This window comes from Mycteria americana, chromosome 1 (assembly GCF_035582795.1).
Source record: "Mycteria americana isolate JAX WOST 10 ecotype Jacksonville Zoo and Gardens chromosome 1, USCA_MyAme_1.0, whole genome shotgun sequence".
In the NCBI taxonomy this organism is placed as follows: domain Eukaryota; kingdom Metazoa; phylum Chordata; class Aves; order Ciconiiformes; family Ciconiidae; genus Mycteria; species Mycteria americana.
In genome coordinates this window covers 166,384,313-166,404,610 of record NC_134365.1, presented here as the reverse complement: position 1 = coordinate 166,404,610, position 20,298 = coordinate 166,384,313, and the positions used below count along the sequence as shown (strand labels likewise).

The following is a 20,298-nucleotide window of genomic DNA, read 5'->3' as shown; positions in this document are numbered from 1 at the left end:
TTTTCATTATCTATCATGACGTTTAATTCACTTCAGCTGTAGCTTTAGTCTTATGTTTTCACCGATACTGAGAGGAAACTAGGGTTTACAGATCATTAACTCTTCTTAAGTAACAATCCATGTCATAAAAGTGAGAGAACTTCTGCTTTTGTAGATATAAGCTCAGAATTGCCAGAGACTGGAAATACACAGATGGACAAGTGATGTGGTATAGATAATTTGCTGTAGAACCCAATCCTAGCTAATTTTTCAGTAGCAATTTTATATAAACGTGCCTGTTGAAGCATTAAATAAATATTTTATTCTTAAAAGAATATTTTATTCTTAAAAGAAGAAAATAAATATTTATTGTTTTGCTACTGTCATGATTTTTATTTCTAGGAAACAGCCAAACTAATAACTGATTGATGCTATTATCAGTACAAACCAGTGCATGATAATGAGCTAATGTTCTTTTAATCATGTCCATATACATGAATTCTTCCAGGTTGGTATATTCTCTTAAATTCCACAACTTCCTTGGTATGCTTTGGTTTCTTCTCTTATTTGAAAAACTGTCCTGTGTAATGATAGTCATCAGATTAATTGAAACTGGCTGAGTTCAATAGATGTAATTGTGATTAATTCTCCATGTGGTTTCATAAATTCTAGTTGTTAGCACTGAAAATGTCTGCTTTAAAACTTTTCTCAAGATCTCCAGAAAATTTAATTCTTAAGTTGTAATCAGCATTTTTATGACAAATAATTTGATCTTTATTCTTGCTAGTAGTACATTTATATATAGAGAGAACATACAAAGAAATAATGAAAATTTCCATTTTATAGCTGTAGCATCTAGTTAATGGATGGAATCCCATTGTGCTTTTGTCCACTTGGCCTAGTTGTGCTAGGAACTGTGTTGTTACCAAATAAACAAACAAAAAATGTAATGTCTTGCTAAAAAAATTAAGAATTCTTTTGGAAAACCTTTATTGTAATTATTTCTTTTCTATAAGTCTCATCTTAGGCACCTGCCATTGCTCATTTGAATATCTTCCTGCTTTATATTGGCTATGTTGACTAGGATTATGGTTCAATTGCCTGTATACAGATGCCTGGAGCCATTCCAGCTGCTCAGTGTCCCTTGGCCTCCAGCTGCTGTTCCAGAAGGTCTTCTGCAAATTCTCTATCACATCTCTCCACCCATGTAGTGTCCTAGGTACTCTAGGCCATCTAAAATGGCACTAGACAACCATGTCTAGAAAACTGAATCAAGCCTCTAACATGCAAATTACTACTAAGGACCTTAGACACCTTACTTACAGAAAAACACCTAAAATTTTTGACATCTACACTGAGATGTATGAATCTGGAGCCAAAAGCCACCCAAAATCCTGAGTAAGCTTGTTCAGATGAGCTTTATCTGATCACAGTATGCCATGTTATTTAAATCAATCCTTTTATTTATTCTTGTTAGACCTAAATTGTTGATAGTAAGCTATCTAGTGTTTCACATAGTCTGTTCCGAAAGACAGAATTTCAGCTTCTGAAGAAGAATGTTATTTCAGTCTACTATTATGACAGAAGAAAATGGTCTAATATATGTCATATCTATTAGTATCCATCCTTGCCAAGGGAGAAAGGTCTAAAAATGCACATGAGGATAAGGTAAAGGATAAAATTATTTGCAAATTATCTGAAAAAATTAATTGTCATGTCTAATGGAGGGGGTTATACCAATAACCTTCAAAGGAATAGGATGAAACAGATGAACAGAGAAGAACAGTGAAATAAAAATTCCAAGTAGATCCATAGCTCTAAAGCACAGATATTGAAGACGGTCTGTCATGGTTTAGCCCCAGCTGGCAACTAAGCACCACCCAGCTGCTTGCTCACTCCCCCCCAGTGGGATGGGGGAGAGAATCGGAAGAGTAAAAGTGAGAAAACTTGTGGGCTGAGGTAAAGACAGTTTAATAGGTAAGGCAAAAGCTGCACACGCAAGCAAAGCAAAACAAGGAATTCATTCACTACTTCCCATGGGCAGGCAGGTGTTCAGCCATCTCCAGGAAAGCAGGGCTCCATCACACGTAATGGTTACTGGGGAAGACAAACGCCATCACTCCGAATGTGCCCCCTTCCTTCTTCTTCCCCAGCTTTATATACTGAGCATGATGCCGTATGGTATGGAATATCCCTTTGGTCAGTTTGGATCAACTATCCTGGCTGTGTCCCCTCCCAGCTTCTTCTGCACCTGGCAGAGCACGGGAAGCTGAAAAGTCCTTGACTAGTGCAGCAACAACTAAAACATCTCTGTATTATCAACACTGTCTTCAGCACAAATCCAAAACACAGCCCCATACCAGCCACTATAAAGAAAATTAACTCTATCTCAGCTGAAACCGGGACATGGTCCTACTATAGTTTTAGAAATATTTTAAATGAAATTTTGCTGGTGATGTTTTTTTTGCTGAAATTTATATGTTTCTCTTTCATTATTATTATCTATTTCTGCTTGTCTTCATGGATGGGTGAAACGGGCAAAGAACATTAATCTCTAAACTTTAATCATATATAATGTGACTTTGTTCTGTTATTTCAACTACCTAGACAGAAAGAAGAGTACAAGCTATTATTTTGGGGTTTAATTTTGCTCTCATTTGTTTTCTTAGAAATGCTTGACTCGTTTACTTAATTTTCTGAGTTGATTTAAATCTACAGTGAGATGTTAGCAAGACATGCATTTTTTAAGGACAAAAAAATTTAAATATCTTTTAAACAAATCAAGTTGATATTGTGCATAACTGTGCTAGCAGGGGTTGCACCAACAGAGAAGAGCCAAGCTTTTGCTCCTGTATTCACCTGGAACTAGTAATAACTGGAAAGAAAGTAATCGCTCATGACAGAACTCATGTGAGAACCTGAGTTGAGGGGTTTTAGCTGTAAAATGCTCTTCCAGACATAAAGCAAGATTTTTACAGCAGAGAAGACTTTGTCTTTAATAATAAATTAGGAAAATGATATTTGTTAAGGGACAATTACATTTAGGAGTTGTATGTATATGGCTAAATAAGAGAAGGACCAAGGATGAGAGCACACACTGCTTCATGTCCCCAGTGCTTACAATTAGCCTCTTTAATAAGAGATTTACCTTAGGGAGAACTGGTCAGAATAATCCAAAGCAGATGTAAGTTACACAGGTTGAGAAATGTAGACATTCAGTACCTATTACTCTAGCTCATTCCCCAGTTCTCTTTTATTCAGCACTGTAGACATCCAAAAAAATTGTTCCTCTTTTATGAGATAAAGTTGGTCAGGGACTGCAACTGTCCTACTTCCCAGAGCAGAATAGCCATATCCAGGCTGCTTGTTGGGAACAGTCCCTAGACTATGCTAAGGCTCAAATTGGGGTCAAGCATTTTTATGGAGAGTGCTAGTTGGGTCAGTTCAAATCTGTGATGGCCAGGAAGCATGCTAATGATGGAGCAAAATGCACAGTATAAGCTAGTGCTTGGGCCCACAACCTGGCTTTGTTGAACTGTACCTTCAGTGAAAATTATTAGTTATTTCTACCTAATTCAGTAGTTAGCTTTCTGTGAAAATTTAGTTTCCTTCCCAAGTGGTTTTCAATGCTATATAAATAACTACTGAGAAGAAACATCTGGATTTTGAAGTAGTAGTATAATAATAAGCTGAGGTAATTCCTATTTCTACTATTCAAGCCGCAACTGTTTTGATCCTGAGGTAGTAAAAGTGTATCAAGAAAGCACAAAGGGCAAGTTAGAGCTGTGTGGTGCGGTGCTGGCTCACAGCCACTTTACTGATTCTTGCTCATGTTCAGTGAGCAGAATTAATGTTTATTTCTTTCTGTGTTCAGATGAGTTCACCTATACTAGAGAGAAATGTTGTGTTACTTCCATCAGAATTTCAGGCTGCTGTTTGGTTGGTGATTTTATGGAGTAGAATGACTCTGCAGTCTTGAAACGCAGATTTTTAGCCCTGGGTCTTGGGCAGAAAGCAGTCGGTTTGACATGACAGTGTGTGCATTGCTTGTACTTTCTGCATCATCTCAGCGATGTAAAGGCTATAGCTGATTAGAAATCTCATTCTCTCTTTGACAATTTCACTGAAAAAGCAAAAAATTAAAAAAGGACTCATGTATTTCACACAAAACTACAGCTTTAAAAAAAAAACGCAGGGCACTATCATGAGGGACTAAAAGAGTTGTAATACTATTTACCTAAGTACAAGTCTCCAATATAAGCTGGAATTTTAATTTAGAATACACATTTTTGTTAAGGATCTTTCGCATTATTGGAAATGAGATCCTACAGGAGATTTTGGCCTACAGAAGCATGAGTAGTTTTTATTGAGCTCACTAAAGAGAAATGCTGTGTTTTTAAGTATTCAGGTATGTAATGGTAAACAGAGGGAATAAACTTTAGTGTAGTTTCTTTCTCTCATTTGAAAGAGTTCAAAATAGTCATACTTCTAGAAATAATTCTTCTAGGTTTGTTTTGATTAATTAAATTGGATTCACTGCCAGGCTCCTTTGGGATTCCCTTCACAAGTACTTATGATATGCACATAAATGAAAGAGAGGAAATATCATGACTGAGCTTAGTTCACATTGACTGCAACAGAGTATCACCAAGATTTTTTTACTGAAAAAAAATAAAATAAAATTCATAGAAAATCAATGTTTCCCCTGAAGGTATATGATGTGTAAGATAAGTAAATAGGATACTAGGTTTTTGTTGAAAGAGAACCAGTATCACATCCATTTCAATAGTGTAAACATAAGCTCCCTTGCCTTTCATTGTTCATCACTCATGAAAGATGAAAGCACTTGTAACTTCCTGTAAGCACAGGAAAGTAAAAAACAATCCAGTCTTCTCATTTAAACCTGATCTACTTACATGAATTCATAGATTTTTGAGAGCCAGAAGGGATCATTTTGGTTATTTAGTCTAACCTCCTGCATACCCCATCCTTGAACTTCTGAATTAATTCATGTTTTAAGACCAAAACCTGTTTGATCCAAAACATATATATATATATATATATATATCTTAAGAACCTGACCAGAACTGTTAATAAATTATTTTGAGATAGAACATCCCTTGGGGGTTTTTTAAATGTATGATACTGATAATATAGATTTTTTTATTCACTTTAATGTGTAAATGAAAGTTTTTGATTCATTTGCTATTTTCATATGCTTTGGCCTGCTACACAAATCTGTCAAATCTGTGTTTGCCATGTAGGCACTTACAAGGCTGGTTAAATAAATTCTTGAGGTGGGGTTTTTTTGGTGCACTAAAGGGTGAGATCCTTGGTTAAAAACAAAAGTATTTTTTTGTTTCTTTTTAACCACTGTAATAGAACTCACTCTGTGCCATTCTTTCTGAACAGAGGAAACAAGAACTGGATTTAGGAGTAATATAACATCCCTAATCTGACTTAGTATTCCTATTTCTGTCCCCAAAGATATCCCATTAAAATCTTTGGCTAGAACACTAGTCTTGATAATTCATAGTCTACTGACTATCCAGGACACCCACAATTATTTTACAGAACAGAATATTTTATCTTCTAATATGCATGTAATACAATATTTAGACTTGCAAATTTACATTTGTCTGTATTTTATTATAGTAAGTGTTTAAAAATTCATTTTATTGCCTGGCTTACCAGATGAGGTATCTTCTTAGACAATTTGTCTCTTCTTTTTGTTATTTAGTAGTTGTCCAGTTCTTGTAGCACTGGAAGGTTTATCATTACCATTTTCTGTTTTATACTGCTTTTTAGGTCATTGATAAAAATCTTAAATAATCTGGAAAAATTACCAGACCCTATAGGACTGTACAACAACCATACATTCTTAGTGATAATTTTCCTAATTATGTTTACAGTCTGAGATTTGTCAGGAAGCTTCAAATGCCCTTATAGATGTATCTGTAGCTGCTGTAAACAGTTCTTTTTTCCTACTGAAATGTTATACAGTACCAAGTCATATATTTACAGAACCATGTAAGTACTTTATTACAACAACATAACTTCTGTCACACAAACCTGTATTTTCATTTTAAAAGTTGAAATTCCACAAAATTTAATAATGGTACTTTTTGGTATTATAACCTTTTTCAGAATTGCTGTTTGTGTCAAAGTAAGTGTTCCACTGAGCCATCAGTGAAAATTCCAAGGGGCTTTTAGGCAATTGGGCAGTGAGAGTTCTAAGCTGGAGGCCCAGCTTCCCAAAGCTATGTAGGCAAGGTGTGAAATTGGAGACTCCCAAGGACCTTTCAGTTGACTCAATCATTCACCTGTGCACACGTACCACAGTAGTGGTAAGAAAACACAATTTTTCTCTGAAAATAAAATGCCACTAGCAGAAGACATGTTTTTGATATCAAAATCTTAGTTCAACAAACTTTCACCAAAATTAAGGGAAAGATCCAGCAAATCTACCCTGGAATATTGGCATGCTTACTGCAATCTCACAACACTGGTGACCTAACCCTTGCCATAACTCAGTCAAACTAACATGGTTGTCAATAATATTTGTTGCTATTTTCATTGGAAGACAATGATGCATGATTAAACCCACAGTATTTTTTTTTTTAAGACAGAAATTTAATAGAATGGAAAACCTTTTTGGACACCTGAAAGAAAATAGATTATTTTAGCATGCGATACAAAGGGAAGAATATTTATTGTACTACTTTTTTGGGGCACACAGTGTACAGCTAGTAAACCTCTTTATTCAGCTGGAAGACCCAGTAAGCATATACAACAAAATTCTCCAGTTATAACCTGTGCTTCTTTTCCTCTTAAATAATAGCTTTATAAAAGTTGCAGCACAACAGAATAATCATTTTAAATGCTTTTTATCTTTATTTCTAATGTGAATCGAGCTAGCTTTGAAGAAGTATATGGATTGTACACATTTAATAAAGAATTTATATTAGGTCTAAGCCATGCTTAGTAGAGAACCAGCACTGAGATTTGTGAACTTATGTGGAGACAATATTTCTTCTTGTAGAGTTAAGGAGACTGAAGAGAATAACAAAATCCAAATTACAAATGAGCTTGCTCATTTCTTAATGTCTACTCTTTCAAGTACAGTGAAAAGTTGGAAAAAGTTGAAGAACACTTTTTCATTGCTGAACCTACATTTGAAGCAATTGAGTGGGATCGTCTGGGTTTTTAGATTTCTAGTCATAAATCAATAATGCACAATAAGTAAAAAGGAAAAAAAAAGAGGAAAGAGAACATAACTACTTTGAGCTGAAATTTAGAGAAGTAGCAAAATATAAAAACCATATTAAGCCAATACATTTTTAAGACTGATACAGAATGTAGAGGGGGATGCATGTTCTCAGGCTGAAAAAATGTATATATAAATGGCTCTACACTGTGGAAACTTTGGCAGCAACTCTTGTTTGAAAATCTGTCTTGCTGGAGGTTCATTCCCACATTTATGCCACAGAACTCAGCGATAAAGAGTACCCTATCATACAGCTGGCTTTGGAGCTGTGTCATGATTTGAACTGGGCCAAAACAATAAGAAAAGTGTCCTGTTTGCCTGGGTGTAGCTCATTAAACTGGCTGTGGTTTTTTTTTTCCATAAATACTATGTTGGCAGAAGTACGGCATGGATGACACAATGAGCAGGGAGCAGGGCGGCTATACAAAGGAACTTTTTTTGTCTTAGCTAGGTAGTTTGTCTTTCAGGTAGCATATAACTGTCTAAAAAACTTTTGAATCAAAAGTGCTGCATAAATTGGTTCTGCTGATTCAGTGGTGAATGGCATTCTCTTGTTCTTACACAGTGTTGCAAGTGGCTTTTATAAAGCTACTGAGATTTATCTGAGTGATGTCTTTGTAGTAGTGATTAAAATATTTTTGCTGGGTACTGTACAGCACTTAACAGATCAAGTAGTCTGGGAAGTGACTCCATACTCTGTAAATAAACTGAATATATTGTCCAAAAATATGAACCCAGTGTCTTGCTTGAACAACAAAGCAACCACATTTTTGAAGGTATAAAACAATTGAGTCTGTTTCAGACTAATTAGTAGCTAGTTTCAGGAGAAAAGACATCTGATTATTAAATTAAAGAATCTGAGCCAGCAAAGTTTTGGACAGTGTAAAGAAGTCTTGCTAGATTGAAGCAAGTGCAATGCACGAGCCTGCACCAGCTAATATTTTGTACTAGAGAAAGTTATAAGAATTCTTAACTTTGTAAGAACCTGCTGCTTTTGATATTATGAAGTTTATATGTATCTGACATGTAAACTGAACTGAATCTGGATGGGGCAGACAGCACATTGTTTAGGTATGTATGACAGTCCTACCACTTAGTATTTAAAAAGCTGGATAACAGCATTTGTACATTTGATAAATGAGAGAGATAAACATTATTCTGGTGATTGCTCAGCTCCACTCAACAGAATGGAGAAATGAGTTAAACTTTGAGATCTCTTCCTGTTGTCTTGTAGGCCGTGCTGGCATCATTGGCCATGTCTATAGTGATAAATAAAAAGGAGCCAGAGAACAAGCTTGTGTACAGGACCCAAATCACCTACAATGCTTAGGCCAGTATCAGCTATCCCTTTGCTTCATTTTAGGTCACCCTTATTAGTTCTCCCAAAACAATGCCTGGATGTGATTTGGGAAATAGTTCTCTCCAGGATAGCACTGGCTTGACCTGTACTAGCTTGGTCTGCTGCTCCCTGGTCAGGCATTTCATATTGTCCCAACACATTTTTTCCTTCAGCTTCTGCCGGATGCCCATGTGACACACCCAGAGCACACAACATATATGTTTTGGATTCACCAATACGGAGCTGCAGCACAGCTTTCATACGATTCTAGATATCTCAAACTGAAAAGTCCACGCTAAATAATAATTGTATCTTAAGGCCATATGGACACTGCATGGGTGTTGAAAAGATCCAGGGCCAGTTGCTATGTAGCATGGATGCTGTCTGTCTGCTCTATAGGAGATTAGCCTGAAGGAGTGAGGACATGTCTGTATCCATTCCACTTGACCTCTTGACCAGGAATTGGTGCCTGATCTTTTTTTATCTAGCAATAAAGACACAGATATTTTATATTGTTTTCAATTAAAAATGAAGTATACACCTCCAGATACCACTCTTTTAAATCTGGCTGTAAGCCAAGAAAAAAAAAAATCAGAATTCTCATTCTGTGGATCCTGGAGTTTTCTTTTCAAATCAGATAATTAATAGAAGGACATATATGAAATTTTGAGTACCCACTGAAGTTCTTCATCTGTACTGCTAACTTGCATACTGTATCTTGTCTTTAGCTGTTGCAGGGCAAATCATTTCCTAAATATGATAAATGGGATCTCCGACAAACAGGCAGTGGTGGAGGTGTAGATGAACAAATGAGTGGAGATTGTGATGATGAAGATGGTTGCGGAGGATCAGGAAGTGGAGAAGTCAAAAGAGTCCTGAAAATTACAGACTGTAAGTCCATGATTCTGTTTCCTTCATGCATTTTGGCATATTTTCCACTAAGAAATACCACTGAATTATCTTGGAAAAGGTGTGGAAAAGTTGTCTTTATAATGTTTCCAAGATTTACATGAATAGGACTGCAATTATAGGATTTCTATGAGCCTGGTATGAATATGAGTATCAGTTTCATTGTAACACATGTTAATACACATTTGGCATAACGTAGACTGACCTCAACACAGTATTTTAGTCAAAAAAATGGTGTTACAATGACATGACCCTGTGAGTTACTACTTAAACATAAAAGGTTTGGTAGTTAAGCAGAGTAATTGTTCTAATTTTTCATGGAACTATGGGAAAATATAAGGTTTAGTTGTGGTAGCTGAATTTCATGGAGCACTGTTGGAACCGATGTACTGTAGCCCACTCAACATCAATGCCATTGTTACTTCTTACACTTCTTCCTGCTTTTCTTACTGTTTTGGTTTTTGTGGTTTGTTTTGTTTTGTTTTGCTTTTCTGAACCACTTTTGTAACAATTTGCTTCAAAAAATCATTTGTTTGTGCACTTCTGTGGCATGGAACTGTGAGCATGAGCAATTGGATTGAAGCACAAGTAAGTTAACTAGTTCTCTGAATCAGGATGTTATTCTACATCTCTTACTTCTCTTCCAGTGTAGAAAAATAGGCAGAGATGATGGGAATAGATACCTGGTATCACCAAAATTGCATTTCTGCATTTTGCCTTTTTTTTATTTTCATTTTTTCTGCATTTTGCATTTTTTTTTTTCATTTTTGTGCATTTTTTATTGCAAAATTCCATACTAATAGATAAGAAGTCAAGGTTAGTGTCAATCCCTGAATTTATCTATATTTACTGAATTTGAGGGTACTCCAAGTTTCCAAGCTTAGGCGAGAACCCCAGGTCCTTCTTGACTTGACAGTGAAAAGGCAACTTAGAAATGTGGCCATAGGGAAGCCACAGTGTATGCTTGCCCAATTCTAATTTGAACAACTGGAGAAATGAGACTGAGCATCTTGGGGCATGTCTTTGCAGGTCAGTTTGGATTCAGCCTAAGATGCTGTTGCACTGATACCCAGTCCATACATTTTCAAGTCCTGCTATAGCTTCTCTAGATGAGATTTTAAGAGATCTGCAAAAAGATTTGGACACTTACTTCCTGAGAGTGCCTTTGAAGATTTAACTTTGAAAAAAGAAGTCAGAGATCAAATATTTAAAAATGGATGTACTTTGGAATACTGGACATATTACATCTATTTGATAATGACACTCTATGGTATGGAAAGACTATAAAATAGTCTTAGAATATGACTGGGTCTATTAAGCAAGTATTACATGACAAAAGAATTGCAAGAATAGTAAATTTTCTTTCACCTTCTACTGCATTCAAATTTTCTTCATATTGATATATTTAGTGTAATCTTTTCAAAATGTCAAAAATATAATTAGCCTTCATATTCTCTTTATACTACATGTATTATAAATCTCCAGAACTATAAACTATGTATTAGGCATACTGAAGTTTACATGTAATGCTGTTTCATTTGAACCTTTTCTAAGATATTACTTAACAAAAATATGAGTCCATACTGTTCAATATTATGACTTGTGCATATATCTTGAGTTACTAGTACCTTTGATGAGCTGTTGTGATTTTATGGAATTATGCTGGCATGCATTTAGTATTTGGAATGCACCTTAAAAGGTGTCTTGAATGTATACCAGAAAGAGTCCTAGACAACACTACTTTGTTCTGGGGTATCACACATACTTACTGACATGGACTTTCTGTCCAATAGAACTGTTAAAACATTACAATTAGTAAGAATTTTGTTATAATATACATCAGGAAAATCTTTGTCTTCAGAAATCATTTAAGTGTATATTTAAGATAAATGAAACAGTTTGAACAATCTTTCTTTTGCATCATTGTGATATATGAGTAGGACTTTAGGAATTAAAACTGAAATTGAAAGTGAAAAATGTAAAATAAGTATATTTTAGTAAACAAAATTATCTTCTCAAGATTTATGATTTTACATGAGGAACTAGAATTAAAAAATTAAAAGATAAACAACATCATGATTTAAGCTGGTGAAATTTTCTTAGCTTCAGGTGACTGGTATCGATTTCAAGCTAAGTCAGATCCTGAACTCCTTGTTTTTAAACTGAAAAGTTAGATTTATTCTGGTGATATTTCTTACTGATCTTTGAAAAGCATGACTTAACTTTAGCTAAACCTAGAGGTTGACTACAGTATGTTTGATCCTCAATGTTAGCTTGTTAGTTCTAGTGCTTTTTTGTGCTTCCCAATTTTTTTAGTTGCATACAAATAGCCAGAAATGTCTGATTACTCTTCTGTATTTAGGTATGGTTTGTATTTTATCATATAAGTCGTAGAAGACCAACCAAACCTGATATGTTGTACAGAAACTTATATTTGTAGTCCTAAGTAAACTGATATAAAAAAGAAAAAACCCCACACTTACAGTGTGAACAAGATTGAAAAGTTAGATTTGTTCAAATCCAGCCCTTCATAAGCTTCTGATATAGAAACGCTTGTAATCTTACTCAGAAGTCAAGCTCAAGAATTGCTGTACATCTGTACAATTTTTTACTTTGTTTCTACTGGTATATAACAGATCATTGTTCAGGTTTTCCACTGTTACATGCTGCTTCTATGCATTATAAAAGACCAGTTTATCAGTGTAACATGACCACATTTTTAAAGTGAAAAACAGACCTCAGCTGCAGTAGAACTGAACAGGTAGAGACACAACGGACTGAGTTGGCCAATGCCCACATAGCAACTTAGGAATCATAGCAGAAGAAAAATTACGCATGTTAGAAATATCAGTGGCTTAGTGTTTCATTGTTAACTTCCAATTTGTGAAAAACAGTAAGAAAACCATAAAGACAGAAGACAGGAATAAGGTGAGGCAGAGAAAACATAAAAGAGGGTCATACTCTTTCTCAGAGATCATACTCTTTTCATATGGATCATACTCTTTTCAGTGGGTCATACTCTTCTCACAGAGACTTACTCTTCCATCTATATTGATAAATGGGTGACAGTAGACACATAAAAGACACGAATGACACCGGAATTGAACTGAAGCACCAAATAATCTAAATTGGTGAATATGAAGTCAACTTTTAGTGCTACAGTTTTAAACACATACTTGTTACAGTCATTTTGTCTAAGAGAAACTTTTAAGTAAAAAGCAAAGTAAAAAAGTTAACCAAAATACTTTCAAGAAGTTTTAATAAACTCCAGAAAAAAGATACTTACTTTATTGTCATAGATAAGCATTATTACAGGACTTTATAATGCATTTATGACTTTTGAAGTTCAAAAAACATTTATGACTTATACAACAGATAAGTTATTTCATAGGTATTTCTTTTTAATGTGTCACATTAAAATGGGTGTAAAAAGATCATTTATGGAGTTTACTAACGTACACATTTTAACTGTATTCATTATGCACATGAGTCATTCACTTTACCTTATACTCTTTTAATGCATAGAGACATAGAGATAGTATTATTTTTTCCTCACCAAAGAAACTTTGTACAGTCTTTTTCTTCTGGACAACTTTGTGTTCTCTCATAATCAGTCAGGAAACAAAGGGGGATTACTAACTATTTTGTATTATAATAGAGTCTGGAGGTCCCAGCCGAAGCCCAGGCTCCTTTTTGTTAGCTGTTCCAGTCATTTTCACCAAGGAAATGATCTTGTCTGCAACAAATTCATAATCTAAATAAGCTGATAAAGTATGATGGTATGAAGTTGCCCTTTTTAAGTACATTGCTTTGTATAAAAATAAGAAGCGTGAAGACCCATCCACCTTTTCTAAGGCCATGTCATTGCTTTCTGAACATGTGTATGATTCTCAGACCTGGAATAAACAGAGAGGAAGGGAGAAGATATGTTTCTGCCAAGATAAACCTCTAACAATTTTATGTGAACACATAGCCTCTGAAGTCAAAGATGACTTATTTCTACACTCAGTGTTATAGATGTATGAATTGTTTTCACTTAGTGTTGGAGACTGACGAATGTGTGGTGACAGGCTGTCTTTGGAAGGCCAATGAAGAGATTTGGTATTTATGACTCAGAAGTAATAGCCCTAGCATTACACTAGTGCTTAAATTATGTTGTATTTTGTAAAATTCTGGTTTTCATATCAAACAGTTAATCCTTACATTACATTCAGTGTTTCAAAGCCCTACAATTGTGCTGTCTGCTTCGCCCCTCGTAAGTAGTTTTAAAATATAGCAAATTGGTGCAGTTATTTGAAGGAATGGTAGTAGAAAGGATAGTGTACTTTAAATGTATAAAATAAACAGTAGTATAAAGTCTTGACACTTCATTTGCTGGTTTTATTCTACCCTAACCCAGGAGCTCCCACAGGACTATTTAATGCGTCACAATGAATTACCTCCTCAAAAACCTCTGCAGAATGCAAGAGGTAATAACAACAAATACTTATCACCTATATATTGATTTGAATCTGTTTTCAAATAGCTCTGTGAGGAATCCTGATATAACTCCTCTGAGGTACTCAATACCACCTATCAAAATTCTCATAAGACTTTTCACAAGACCACTAATTTTCTGAGAAGTGCTCTACCACTGCTTTGTCTTTCTTTTCTCATTTTAACATGCAACACAGGTGTTTCTTTACCACAGCCAGAGATCTCCTAGTTTAGGGCTCATATAAATAGAAATATCAGGGATGTCCTTGTGCTTAAGGCATATACAGGCAAACCTTGTCTCTCACTTGTTTGATTTTTATCTCACCTGATGTTCATCCTGTCTGAGGAAAAACATTTCAAAAATGTTTTATTCCTAGGGCTACTTAATCTGTAGATTATTATTTTCTTGTTCAGACTATGTGATAGAGGGAAAATAATTCAGAAAAGGCTTTATGTTGTGATGTCCATATAAAGAGAAGGTATTATGATTCCAATAAACCAGTCTGTGTCTCTCATATGATGTTATACTGCATTCTCAAGTCTCAAGCATCATTTCTTCTCTTTCTGCTCCTTCAACCACTTCAGTACAGTTGCTTTTTTCTTTTTTTTAAAATCTGATTCTGATGGCATCTTCTGTGACCAAAGCTACTTAAAGCTGGCACATGTGTGAAATTTCATTTAGCCTCCCTAATTCAAGGAGAGTAAACGTCACTAACTGCTATACTTGGAAATGTGCAAATTCTGTAGAGGCTTTTCCATCTTGCTTCTCACCACCGGCAGGCCTACCCAAGGCAGGGCACAGTCTTTTCCTAAATTAGAATAAGAAGAGTAATATCAATTCAGTAATACCAATTCACGTGAACAGGTGGAATTGGAAGAAAGTGCAATGGCAACAGTGATCATGATATTGCTTATTTGTACAGCTGCTTCTCTCAGTTGGTTCATCAGCCGTTCCCACCCTAGATGTGCTGGAATTGAAGAGTTACTGTTCACTGAACAAAACAACTAGTCTGAGTACAAATATTAGCTACACTATAACACATGATTTCACTGAGGTAATGTTCATTCAAAGTACTTGACTGGGATACAAGAAGAGGAAAAGACTATTTTTAGGCAGCAAAGACAAATATGACAAAATGACTGCATTTATCTTGAACTGTGTTTATCATAAAAATCCATCTGCCATTAGGCATATAAGATTTAAATGAATCATCACGAGACTAGATTGAGATAGATTCACTGAAGGAGTTGAATATGAAGAATGAGGATTCATGATCTGAAGTGGAAGTGATATACAACCACACAGACTGTCAAATGCTTAATGAAGAGCCCTTGGATTACTTTTAAACATCTTAAAAAAATTATACCATTTGATCTTAAAACAGTCTTAAACTTTATTTTAACTCATTAGGAAGCAAGCGTAAAAATATATGTATACAAATAAAATAGATTAAACATTCTAATGAACAATAATTTCTTTAATGACCTGATATTCCCCCTGAGTATTTTTTAGGGTTTTATATTTGAAAAGTCCAGTCTGGATCTGCTGATTTACATCAAAATATTTCAATGCTTCTACCACAGTTATTTAACAATAAGCTTGTTATTGACCAGTGTCTTTGAGTACACCTTTATCCCAGTGTAGTGGAAGGCCACTATCTTTGACTCAGAAAGTAAATCATGTTAAAGTAGTAGAAATATGGTCCAAAACTCGAGTCTCTTGCACAGTTCACAGCCCCTTTTCCTTAAACATTTATTGTCTAATTAAACAAAGAAGACAAAGATTAATAAGTAGACAACTCTGAAAGTTGTACTTTCAGTCTTATAAATTGTCAACACGGTATCAGGTAACACAGTTAATCGGTTCCCGTGTGCTCTGGGCAACCTCTTCTGCTATTTCTATGCCATTCACCATCCTCAGCTCCAAAAGTAACCAAAAGTAAAGCATTGGGGTCCAAACCATCTTGGAAGTAATGTAAAGGGGTTCTCAGTAGATTTCTGCTATCAGTGAGTGTCTCAGGATTCAAAGACTTAAGAAGACTGGTGGAATGCACCAGATAGTGAAAGCAATAAAATCTCCATTATGATGTTTGCCATCTGTTATATTGTTTTAAACTCTCATCTGCATTCTGTATTACCTCAACAAAGGAAGAGATGCCTTATGTCTGAGTAGGATTGAGGTTTTTGTTTACACACAACAGTATTCTTCCTAATCCTCCATTGTTAATGTGAAGTATTCTTACTCAGGTGTCTTCGGAAGGACTACATGACTTCACTGTTTATATGTTCACTCAGTTCAGAACATCTCAATTCTATTAAAAATGAATTAAAAAAAAGTTCTTGCTGTGAACCCTAAACCTGGTCTAAATATTGCACTAACTTTTATCATGTGCTTTTATACCCAGATTTGATATTGTGTTTTGTGGAATAGATTAACCATTTCTTGTTTTGCTAGAGGAGCTGTCATTTAACGATGGTGCTTGATGTATTTTAATGGAATCGAATGCTGACTTTTTTTAACCCTACAAAATTCTCCAGAAATAGTCTGTGTGTATTCCCCATCTCATAATTCTGTCTATAGTTGGTGGTTTGTCTTTGAGAGAACATGTCTGAAAGATGATTGTGGACGAGGAGCAGGAAATGAGGAATCTTACAGAACAATCCACCCCATTTTGAAATGTGAGAAGACCGTGTCTTGCCCTACTGTATCACCTGCTGTGACTTCTGCACTAATTCCAGGCAAAAACATTTGCCCCACGTTTCATAGGAGTACCATTCAGAATTAATTTTATAGTCCTCAGTGGGAGACTTGACATATTATTCACTGTCAGGTCTGTTTGAGCAGGGACTGTATCTGGCATAGGTGTTCTGGTCCTCTGTGATTGCTTCGATGCGTTTTGGCCCCAAATTAGGTGAAACAAGCACATGGCATATTACTTCTTCATTCAGTATGTAACTTGTTGGTTCAAGCAGCTCAAAAGCGTCTACGTATCTGGAAGACAAATCAGAAGAATTTGGGTTATTTTCCCCTCTCTATCCAAGGAAACAGTTTGAAGGATACCCCTGCTAGGGAAAAGGAAAAGTTAGAAGGAAGTGAATGAATCCACAGAGATGAATGAGCTTTCCTTCCTGCTGTGCTAATTGGAAGCCCAGTTTTCTCCAGGCTGATAAATTACCCTTTTATTACTTCAGTACCACATAAAGTGACTATCTCCTCCAGGATGCCAACTTTATTCCTATGTATAGCCAATTAGTTTAAAGGTAGTTCAGGTGATACACAACCTGCATCATACCTTGACCACACAATACCATATTCTGTATTTCTCTGATTATTCCAAAAAGGACCTCCTGAAGAACTGTAACCTTCACAGGAGAATCCAGATCAGAAAAGAACATACAGGAGTATATCCTCTGTGCTCAAGTTCAGGAGGCATAAAGCAGTAGGCAGCAGGTTTTTTTGAAAAGTTGCTAAAAACTGAGAAGTACTAAGTTGGAATTTTACACTAACACTTTTGTAAGAGTGGCACTAGCTACTTTCCTTCTACTGCTGTGGAAATAAGAAAGCATTTAGGCCATTCTCTATCCAGATAAATAGCTATAACATCTATTATCTAGTTCCTTTTCCTCAGGAAATATGAAAGAATGAATGAGAAAGCAATATAAATTGATACTTTGCTGGAAAATTTGTTTCTTTACTGGTAACTATTAGTGTGAATATTTATACATCGGTTCAAATAAATAATACATGCAGTAAAAGGCTCCAATTTTCTGGTAACTTCAGAATTAGTTGTCTTATTATAAGGTAATTCCCATCAAAATATAACCTCATGTTATTAATGCAGGTCATTTGTAATTATTACACTGCTGATGTGCTGTGTTTTAGACCAGTGAGTATGCTTGTTAAATGCTTTTTGATAACTTAAAACCTTTGAAGAGTAATTGTGCTTCTTTGTTTGTGTTTGTGGTAGGCTCTGTCATAACAATATTCCTGTTGAGTGTAACGTGTTAATACCGGGCAATGCACTGTTGAAAAATACAAAATTTTATATTAGCTGACTTTGTTTCTGCCTCTGTGTGAATTCCCTCAGCAAATTTTATGTAAACGTTCCCCTTATTTGTTTTTGAATTAATGATCCAACCTGACAGTACAGCTGTAATCCATTACTCAGGTTAAATTCATCACTCAAGAAGTACAAATGTTGTCTCCTGACAAAAGATTGTATGCAAGAGAGAGAGTTGATGCTCTTTAAATAGGAAACAACTAAAAATTGAAATGTCATCGTATGTTTTTTCCAATGTATAATATGAACATGCATGTCACACCCTTTTGCAAAATAAAACACAAGGAAGTTGTCTTGTAACTTTTCGCAGTTTTTACATTGCATTTCAAATGGAATTGTTTTGTTTTTTCTCTCACTGCTTCATGTCATTATACATTCAGCAACTTTACCTGTACACAGCTCATAGGCTGGTGAAGTTCCATGCATAGGAGTCCACAAGTGAATTTTTTTTTGTGGAAATCATTGGAACTTGTATATCACTGTGGCTTTCTTAATGCTTCGATAATTTATATCATTATGTATTTCTGTGCCAACACTTATCATGTATACATAAAAATCTTTGAACTTCATATGTATTGATAATATGTATCTTATTGCTGAAAGAAAATACTGATTTATTGAAATGTAATTTTTCCACAGGAATGTGCTATTTAAAATAAATCTTTCTCTTCAAAAAATTTTCAGTTCCCCAAAAGAGAAGGGAAACAGAGAAGAGCTCAGTTTATGACAGTCTTCCTGTGAGAAGGAAGGGTGGGGTAAGCCTAGCCTCCCAATTACTATTAGCCTATGAGAACATTATCGATATGTTATGTGATATCATCAAAGTTGTGTGATTTACTAATCCAGTCCCCTCAAATGAACCAGTGGAAAATTGGTTAAGGTTAGTCCTTCAAAAAGCAGTAGATTATGCCCAAGTACATTGACTCCTGTCTTTACCTATTATAAGTCTGTGTCTCTCTGGTCCAAAGACTCTTTAGTTATTTGGATAGAGTAGGAAAAACTAGAGGGCGATAATAATCAGGCTAAGTCTCTAGAGCTATGGTTAAAGTCATTTAGCTAGCGTATGGGGGAAAAACAGAATAACCACTTCACTAGGGTCTGACATGAATTTAGGTCTTTGTTGTCCTAAAACAACTTTAAAAAGGTTTATATTTCATCCTATTAACAGATAAGAACTTGGAAAATTTCATCAAAAGAAAAGAAAATATTGTCTCCAATTCTTAAAAAAAGAAATTCACCTTTATGCGTTTTTTCATACAAAACATTAAAATTCTTTATCTACTTAGATTAAATTACATAACATTTATTTTTGCATGTGCGTGAGAGTTATGCAAAACCAAGTAAAAATATACTGCTTGTTTGTGCAAAGTCTGGCTAATTGGAAAATAATAAGGCTAATACATGTTACATTTTAAATGAGTTATGATCAAGTTCTTTCTGAAGTCAGTGGGCATCATTCCACTGACATCACAGGAACTTGTATTTTCCAGAGAGTCCACATAATGACTCTAGTAGGAGTTACAAAGTTCTAATTATATTTTAACAGGAATTACCTTATAAAAATATCACTAATTCTGAAGTTACCAGAAAATTGGAGCCTTTTACTGCATATATTATTTCATGGAACCAATGTCTAATATTATAACTATATTTTTAATTATTCATTGATTATATTTCAATGAATCAATATTTCTTATTATTTTTAATGTGTTGTTTGAAATGGGATTTATAATAATAATGTACTGGGGATCTGAAAAGAAGATGTTTTTATAACTCTTGAGATGATCACTGTATCCAAACCACCTTTACTGTTCTATCAAGTTCTTCCATGAATGCAGTGGATGAGGATTTATATTGTTTTCCTTTATACAAAATAAAAATGAGCATGAGCTTTCCCACAAAAATATGTTCTTTTCAAGCAATTGTGTTTAAATCAATACCTTTCTCGTAAGTGGTGATGTCTAATCCTCAAAAAACTATGAGGTTTTGCTTTAGATAAACATCCAAAAGTCAAGATATTTTTGAAAAACAGACCTTCTGAAGAGTCACTTTTGTCTGTAGTCGGCTTCATGTGTGAATTTATTATCTCTAAGAGATGTTTCTTTAACTCACAATTTTGAATTTTACCTTTAAAGTCTGCCACAAGTGAATTAATATTTAAACCCTTGTTCATGTTTTGGAGAGGCTGGGACTGGAGACAAAATTAGCAAAGATGTGAATATTTGCTTTGGGAATTTGACCTGCTCTGTATTTTTACTCCATATTTT

At 34.9% G+C, this 20,298-nt stretch overlaps 1 protein-coding gene across 1 annotated transcript in view; it reads left to right on the top strand.

Annotated features, from left to right (window-relative positions):
• GPC5 (glypican 5) overlaps positions 1–20,298 on the top strand; it is a 777,907-nt gene that overhangs the window by 439,850 nt on the left and 317,759 nt on the right. Inside the window, exon 7 of the mRNA XM_075491967.1 lies at positions 9,314–9,476. Coding sequence (XP_075348082.1) covers positions 9,314–9,476 — 163 coding nt within the window. The remainder of the gene's footprint in view (positions 1–9,313; positions 9,477–20,298) is intronic.